This window comes from Orbicella franksi, chromosome 1 (genome assembly GCF_964199315.1).
Source record: "Orbicella franksi chromosome 1, jaOrbFran1.1, whole genome shotgun sequence".
Lineage (NCBI taxonomy): Eukaryota > Metazoa > Cnidaria > Anthozoa > Scleractinia > Merulinidae > Orbicella > Orbicella franksi.
The window spans coordinates 21,776,351-21,785,742 of record NC_138145.1 but is presented as its reverse complement, the minus strand read 5'-3'; the positions used below and the strand labels follow the sequence as shown (position 1 = coordinate 21,785,742).

Genomic DNA, 9,392 nt, shown 5'->3' with positions numbered 1-9,392 from the left:
ATCATTTTTACTCAGTAACTATACATCCACTCTATAACATTTCTGCTCAATAAAGGTTAACGAGGAAAAGGTTGTTGTTATTCATCGTGGTAGATGCAATAATAAATATATTTTGTAACGTTTCGCTAATTACACTGGAGTATGTTCACTATGTATGGTTCGTGTTAACTGTAGAAGTATTTTAGGCGTGAATCCCTAAGGGGCTAGTAGGCTATTTAAGAATTTATAAGTTATGCAAGAGCCACTCGAAGGCATCTCTTTCAACTTTGCTTTTTAATTTTTCTGTTTATTCACTGCTGTATTTTCTTTATGATGATGTAACGCTCGCTGTATCCTTCATCAATAAACGAGATGCCCGCCCCTGATGCTGTGTTTGTGTTTATTAAGATTAGTTACAAAATATTTTATAATCGTTTCAGGGTGATTAGAGCATAAAGTGTATTATCGTTTGTCTCACGATGTAGTCACTTGAGATGTAGATCGCGACGTTTCGACTGCTTACTGCTAGTCTTCTTCAGGCGATAAGGTCGACTGATTGCACGGTATCATTTATATCACAAAGGTCGGCTGTGATTGGTGCATTTCGATCCTCCTATTGTTCCATTGTTCCGGCGAGTAGCTGTTCCCTCAGTGGTCCGCTGTTGTACCGTTCTCCTGTTGTTGTGTTTCTTGATCGTGGGTATCCATGCTTCAGGAATTTCAATTCCACTGTCCCTGTTGATGTTGTTAGGGTGAAGTCTTATGTGAATAGCTTCCTTGACCCTACGTGTGTACCAGTGAGGATCTCGATCAATAAACTTGACCTCATTCCAGATAGGATAGTGGCCGGTCTCGTGGGTGTGTTCAGAAACGGCGGAGGTCTGGGTACGGGCGAGTCGTATATCCCTGTCGTGTTCTTTGATCCTCTCCTGCATAGATCTCCCTGTTTCCCCGATGTAGAGATCTGCAAGTTCGGCCGCCAGTTCCCACCAGAGGCGCACGCAGAGTCACTGAACTAGCATCCATGAGATTCCTGAGGGAAAGAATCAGACTGACGCAGAGAGCCAAGGCAGATACGAAGAAAGAAGCCGAATCAACGGCACAGAGCATAACATCTGCTCTTTCTGCGGATGACGCTGCAGAGGTACTCGATAAGGTTAAATCCACTACCCAGCGATTCTTTAATACCACCAAAGACCGTCAACAGCGCAAGTTTGAGAAACTTTTGCGAGAGAAACAGTCTTCTGTTTCTCCTACAACTTTTGTTGACAAAACAAAGTGGGTTATCAACTTGTCATCCAGGACCCTTAACGAAGCTGAGGTGTCCTTACTGAAGAAAAGGTCTAAATTTCGCCGTGACTCCTACGAGCGTCCCAGCCACCGAGATCATCGCCAAGATTGAGTCAGCAGTCAGGCCACTAGATGCGGAGCGAGCAGACACAGTCAGGAGATCCGTCAACACCATCCTTCAACAGGCACAACCACCCACGCCCAACATCACAAAGGAACAACAGGAGGCTCTTAAAAGCTTAAAAGAGGACAACTCCATCATGGTCCTTCCGGCCGACAAAGTGCGCGCCAGCGTAATCCTGGACGCTGACACATACCATGCAAAAATGTCAGCGCTAATTGATTCCGGACCGTACCAGCTGCTCAACAAAGATCCGACAGACCGCTTGACCCGGAAGCTATCTGAGAAGCTGGTTACCCTGAAACGGAGTGGACACATATCAGAGGCGGTTTATAATAAGATCAGACCCCGACACAAACAACCACCTAGGATCTATGGTTTGCCGAAGATCCACAAGGCCGACACACCGCTTTGGCCAATTGTGTCGTGTGTCAACACCTTTGCATACGACCTGTCTGCTTTCTTGGCTAACGTATTATCTCCTCTTGCAGGTAACTCGAACTTCACAGTGAAGAACTCAACTGACTTCGCCTCCCCCATCGCCAGTGAAGAGATCCAGGACCACGAGATCATGGTGTCTTTCGACGTAGAGTCACTGTTTACCAACGCACCGATCGAGGGCGCCGTACAAGCCGCGCTACAAAAAATGGAGAACGACGCAGGCCTGGCTGACCACACGACACTTACACCAGTTCAAATCGCGGACCTCTTGAATTTCGTATTAAGATCTACGTACTTCCAGTACAACGGATCGATTTACGAACAACGAGACGGCACAGCCATGGGGAGCTCTGTATCCGCGGTTATTGCTAATCTCTACATGGCGATATTTGAAGAACAAGCAATAGAGTCCGCACCTTGCAAGCCTAAGATCTGGAAACGCTACGTAGATGATACTTTCACCATCCTGGATCGGGATAGAGTTGATGTCTTCCTGAAACACCTGAACAGTTAACAACCATCAATCCGTTTCACCATGGAGATCGAGAACAACAACAAAAATCGCCTTTTTCGACACGTCAGTTTACAGAGAACCTGATGGCCGCCTTACCACCAGTGTCTACAGGAAACCAACACATACTGATCAGTACCTAGCGTATGATTCACACCACCCTCAGTCAGTAAAGCGCAGTATTGTGAAGTGTCTGTACGACCGGGCTAAACGTCTCGTCACCAAACCATCAGTAATCGCTGGAGAGAAGAAACATCTGTCATCTGTACTTGTTTCTAACGGATATCCCTCCTCTTTTGTACAGAAGCTCACAAAGGCACGAACAACCCCAAGAAGAGAGCCTGTCGCGGAATTTAAATCCACCGCCGTTTTACCTTATGTCCAAGGAGTTTCGGAGTCTCTCCGCCGCTGCCTAGAACAACAAGGCATTCGCACCGTCTTTAAGTCCGGCACGACACTTCGTTCACACTTAGTGCGACCAAAGGACACCGTCAACCCGGCTAAACAAGATGGTGTTGTCTACAGGATTCCCTGTGAGTGCGGCAAAGTCTACATCGGGGAAACAGGAAGATCTATGCAGGAGAGGATCAAAGAACACGACAGGGATATACGACTCGCCCGTACCCAGACCTCCGCCGTTTCTGAACACACCCACGAGACCGGCCACTATCCTATCTGGAATGAGGTCAAGTTTATTGATCGAGATCCTCACTGGTACACACGTAGGGTCAAGGAAGCTATTCACATAAGACTTCACCCTAACAACATCAACAGGGACAGTGGAATTGAAATTCCTGAAGCATGGATACCCACGATCAAGAAACACAACAACAGGAGAACGGTACAACAGCGGACCACTGAGGGAACAGCTACTCGCCGGAACAATGGAACAATAGGAGGATCGAAATGCACCAATCACAGCCGACCTTTGTGATATAAATGATACCGTGCAATCAGTCGACCTTATCGCCTGAAGAAGACTAGCAGTAAGCAGTCGAAACGTCGCGATCTACATCTCAAGTGACTACATCGTGAGACAAACGATAATACACTTTATTAAAGGTTAACGAGTTTGCAAATAAAAATTATGGCGCTGACATAAATATATTCAACCATTTGAATTCAGTTTAAACTTCCGGACTGATAAATTGGCATTACTCCTTTAATCATAAAAATTACTATTTCCTCGATTGTGATTGGTTTAAAAAACTCCTATTTTCCACTAATTCACTTGCCAAGTTGTTATCGGACAGTTTGTTATTGGACAGTTTGTTATCGGACAGTTCAATAAGCCAATCACATTCAAAGTTGTAGTTTAAATCAACCAATCCCATTCAAAGTTGTAGTTACGTGCGTGCGCGCGCGCTTGCTTTTGTGTTTTTGGCGCCTAATTGCTGGTAGGAGGCGCAGTGGCCTTAGAATGTTTACATCTCCTTTGTAGGTATTTTAATGTAAATTTTCCCTTTCTTTCATAACTTGGTTATTCTTCTTTTCTCGGAAATTGTAATTTTTATGATTAATTGGTAATAAGACTTCGTGTCGTCCAATTCGGTCTGTAATCATACTCGTGATAGACAAATCGGACTCCCGCTGCGCGGTCGTCCGATTTTGTTATCACTCTTATGATAACAGACCGAATTGGACTCCACTCAGTCCTATTACCATTACCAATTGCTCGTTAAGGTAACTTTGTCGCGAGCCTTCATTTATGCAGTAATACAGGTGGTTTATTTTAATCTCTCATTTTAACTATGCATGCATGGCAGTCGGTGCGTGAGAAGGAGAAGCAATTTACTCTCTATACTTTAAAAGCGCAAATACTTCGGCTTTGAGTATGTTTGTTTCGGTATCTTTTACAACACTTTCCTTTTTCTTAGTGTTGCCAGTCACAAAAGGGACAATGAATGAATTTATGTGCACACAGAGATGCAACTAAATTCCATGTCGGCAAAATATTAATTAATGTGAAGGTCTTTGTAAATGTTATAGAAAAAAACGATTAAATTGTCTCGTCTTTAACCAACCTCGATCACGCAACAACTAAACTGATTTTAAGACAGGATTAATAAAGTGGGAACGAGTGTGAGTTAATAACAGGTAGTAATTAGTTTCGAGTTGGCTAGAGTTTTGTGTCAGTTTCATCGACTGCCATCTGCACGCTTGATCGAAAAAGCAGAAAGGAACTTGAGTTGACGTCATCAAGAGTCGATAAGCCTGCGAGAACAGACGTCTTTAAAGAGCTAGTCTGTCAAAAGTCTTTTCTGCTCTGCGAGTTACTTCATAACGCCTGCGGTTAACATTTTGCCTGTTTGCGATGTCGACGAACTCCAGACAAGGGTATGGGTATGTGGACAGAAAGCGGCAACTCGAGGATATGTGGACAAAAAGGCGCCTGCTCTCGCAAGGTAAGTGTCGATAAGAGCGAACTAGGAGTCAGGACTTATGACTTACAGTTAGACGGTATACATACTTTAAGCTGTTCAAGGAAGTCATGACTAAACAGTTAATTAAAGTTATATGTTTTTGGCAGTTGGCATGGAAATCAATTTACGTTTTCCCTCTAAGTAGAAAGTGGTCACGTGCAGTTCTATTGATAGTTACAATCTTATTAATAAGTGAAGGTATATCTGATAGTTTTTCCGATTTTTCCTGCAGTTTACCGCTGCAAGTTATTATTGCAAGAAAATTTGAATATAAAAGGAAACCAAGCGATTAGCTCAAGTTTTTCCGGAGCTCTCTTTACTTCTAATGGCGGGCCCGGTGTTTACATATCTTTTTAATCTACTGAAAGTCGTGTTTAAATTTTGCTCCACCCGCCGCAAGTTGTCTTCTAATATTTCCTGCTGTTTTCGCGCGAAACCCTGAAAATTTACTCCTTTTTCTCTTGCAGTGAATGATTCGTAAATCGACGACCAGCTAGAAGTTCGAGGTATGAAAGAACGATCTCCAAATACCAGAGGCCAGCTGCTGTCAAGAAATTCATTTTTGTTTCTGTGGCTTGTGTTTGTTCGTTTGCTGTCAAAGTCGTCATATTGAAAATTTAAGTCATATAGGCTCGTACTCCGCTGCTCTTTGAAATTGTGAACGTGCAAATAATCTTCGTTGTTTGAACGCATGTCGAGGGCGCTTGAAAGTCGAATGCTTGGTGAAATAACGTTTCTCCTCCTTTCATCTGCCTTTTTCTTTATTTCCGTCGTTTTCCGATGATATTCCAAAGAAGCGTACGGGAAAATTGGGGTGTATTGTTCCGGTTCTGCATTGTCAATAATAATAGAAATTTTCGTACCCTTCGCTTCTGTTCCTACCTCGTAATTCTCGGTTGTTTCTTCAGCAAATTGTCCTTCTCTCCTTGGTGAAACGAGAACTCTGTTTCTCAGATCAAATCCGGGAGTTTCACTATGTTCAACTCTATTAACTTTGCCATAGTTCTTGTCAACGTTTTCTAAGCTGCTTGTTGACCTCTCAGCGGCTTTCTTGGACCCGACTGTATCCTCTTTTGTTAATGTAAGATGGTTGCCGCTCAAATTTGGTTGCTTTTCTTGAGCATATAAATCATGTTTATCTGTACCGAACAATGCCGCACTATCGTCTGTTATCGCAAGAGTGGCAGAGGAATATTTCAGCCGTTGCAACTGCAGAATCTTTTTCTTTTGAGCTCGAAGATTTGCTTCTCTCTCAATGGGTAATTCTGTAGTCATCACGGGCAGTTCTACTTCGTTATTGCGGACAAGATGATGGTTTCTATACAGTCATAACGTGGTAAACATAAATGGTTCTGTAATATCCCACAGCTTAATTGTTAATTTTTTCACTGATCTGCGAAGGGAAAATGACAGATCTGTGGTTCACTTGTCAAATTTTGAATGGAAATGGGTGACGGAATACCGTCTCTATCTACCTCATACCTGCGTCAGAGCAAACATTGCCATGTTGACAGAAAGAGTTTTATACGATGGCCCACAACCTCTAGAATGTTCTATTCAAGTGAAAATAATGGCGGCAAAAACAGATAAAGCAATTATAGCGTGAATATATTTCTTTTATCATGCAGAAACAGCACATTCAGACAGGTGTGATATTACTCACGAACTTTCCACAGCAAAATATCACAGCTCAGTAAGAAGCTACAGAAAACAATCTTAATATTGGCTTGTATACATATTCATTCGTTCAGTAAGAGCCCCAGGTTGGAATCTTCAGTGTTAATGGAAATTTCTGATAACAATTAACTTTGTTCTGTTAAATTTTTAATTTGTTTCGATGGAATATAATTCGAAACATTGAAATTTTCGTTCAATTTATCTAAATTTTACTGGAAATTGAGACAAGCTATTGAATTTAGTTGTCGTGGTAACGACAAAATAGTATGCAAATCCAATTCTAATAAAAACCTGTAAAACTAAATACATATTTATAATTTCTAGGTTTTGAAACGGTATTTACTTTATTAGGTCGATTCTTTGCTGAGAAAGCAATAAACTTCGAGGAAATAAAATATTCATTATATGCGTATTTGACAGTTTTTTCGCCTATGATGGCAGAATTTGAAGGCAATGCAAATCCTAATGAAGTTAAATTTGCGGGCTTTTTTATACCAATCTATGATAAGACTACGCCAAGTGATTTCCGTAAAATATATTGTCCGGTAAAAATTATCACGTTGAATAAGAAAATCTTGAAAATACAGAAAGACGTAGAGAATGAAAACTAAATCCTGTTAGGAAAAATTCCTTGACATGAAAATTTCCCTTTATTTATGTCCTTCAATTTATCACAATATTCCTTGGCATTTTTCCGTAACACTGGCAAGTCAGTATCTTTGAATTCCAGGGTAATTTTACATCACTGAAGAATCTTGACGACTCTCTGGTTAAGGAGTCTCATTTGAAAACACTCAAAAACACCTAAAATAAGTGTTTTTACCATGTGTTTGCTTGCATGCATGAGCAACAGAGCTCAAGACACAATTTAACCAGATGGGAAATAAATGATTTTAGAACGGGCAGGTGCTTCACAGTGTTAAACCATCTTACATTTACATATCAGCAAAGTTAACATTAGGACCGTGTTGTTCAAAGCCCGATTATTAAAGTTAACCCAGGAGAACTTTGAGTCCTTTCTCAGAGCTCGATTGGTACAAATGAATTTTTACGATACCTGAGAGAATTTTATATCGCGAGCTCATTGGTCGAAAACCATCGTCGACGAGAGTTTGAATCATAACGTAACACAAGGCAACTTCTACAGAACTTGAGACTGATTGTCGTTACCCTTCCAACAAACCGTAAAGCCGAAATGTCATTTTAAACATTTGAGGCAAAATTTTGGAGGGAGCACATACATACATACATACATACATACATACATACATACATACATACATACATACATACATACATACATACATACATACATACATACATACATACATGATCTTTATTTAAACACGGTAAAAAATTCGTCAGCTAATACATTTAATGCATAATGTCTAATATAATAAAATAATTAAATAAAAAAGCTGCTTTCCACGAATGCCGTTCCTTATTCATTTCTTTTGAGTAGGCGTTTAAATTGCCTCAGGGACTCTGCTTCCCTTAAGTCGCAAGGAAGATTGTTCCGAAGAATGGCGTCACAATAGCTTGAGCTATTTTTGTAATAACACAGGGTGCCAACAATCTTGTTAAGTAGGAAGAGAGTAAATAAGGAATGAACGAAATGAATAGTTTACCTTTGTCTCCTGTTGTCATTTTTTACCCGACCATACAGGGAAAACCGTTACCTACATGACCTACATAAGTTCTCCATAACACTGTAGCGCTAAGCTCGTACCTAGGCCTTTTCGCGCTATGCAAAAATTTTTGGTTTACATATATTATTGACGTCAGTGGTTAACATATGCGTTTCTCGCCTTTCGAATTTACAACTGAGATATTCTGGAGCCAACCCATGCAGAGACTTGTAAACCATCGTAACTCAGCTTCACGCAGAAAAAAGGGGTCTTACGGGATCAAGAATCTTTAGTGACTATTTTAAAACTTTTTATAATATAGATAGGACCCTGCACGCGCTCTGATTGGTCAGAAACCCATGTTTTATCAGAGTATAAAACAAAGAAAAAGCGTGTTTTCAGTAGTGTTTTTTGCCACATTACCTCTATATCATAAAGCAAATGAAGAAGCCTAAGCCGTGTGTTACACTGTGATAAAACACTCGGAACATTTGAGAACACTCGAGAAATGAAGAAAACACTCGCCTGCAGCTCGTGTTCTCTACATTTCCCTCGTGTTCTTAAATGCCCGTCGTGTTTTATCACGGTGCAATACACGTCTTAGGCTTCTTTGAGGGTGGTAAAGGGGGTGTATAGACCACGTTTCACGGAAAAGAAAGCAGCCCTTTCACAATTCAGGAAAGATACAACATTGGCATTTCACGCTTCACGGAAAATAAAAGAGAACGTTTTGAAAAATCACGGTTCACGGCGACTATGGAAATCACGATTCACGAGGAAAAAATTAGCCATTTCACATTCCACGGGAAAAAAAAGGGCCGATCACGAGTCACGAAAATACCCTTTACCACCCTCTTCCTTATTTGTTAAAGACTTCACTTAAGTTACCTACTTCAACTTAATCCTGCTTAATCGGTGACATTGTAACTCAATCTGAGGCAAATAAAACGACAAAATGCAATCTAATCAGAAAGAAATAACCCGGCAATGATCGAGAAAAACTGGCGTTCAATTTTGTATGGAAGTTCTACTCAATAACAAAATACGTTAAAATGTCTCCACATCCTAATCACTTCAGGTCATTTTGCAGCTTTGTGATCAAAGAACCAGATTAACAAGGACGGATTTCCAAGATGGGTCTTCTTTTACTCGTTTTGAGCAACGTAATCAGTTAACGTGGTTGTTCATTTCTTGCATTACACAATACGAGCTTACCTACGTTTCACTGACGAACTTTTTGTTTTCTTCTCTCCACAACTGTATTTCCTCCACAACTACGAACACTTGTCGCGAAATGACGACGGCTCACGACGGCTGCCACT

The 9,392-nt window shown here is 41.0% G+C and overlaps 1 protein-coding gene across 1 annotated transcript; it reads right to left on the bottom strand.

Annotated features, from left to right (window-relative positions):
* Nucleotides 1-5,046: 5,046 nt before the first annotated feature.
* Nucleotides 5,047-6,294, bottom strand: LOC145497146 (uncharacterized). The gene has a single exon (XM_081476949.1). It carries the CDS (start codon nt 6,038-6,040, stop codon nt 5,060-5,062), a length of 981 nt encoding a protein of 326 aa, XP_081333075.1. The 5' UTR covers nt 6,041-6,294; the 3' UTR covers nt 5,047-5,059.
* Between the last annotated feature and the right edge of the window lie 3,098 nt (nt 6,295-9,392).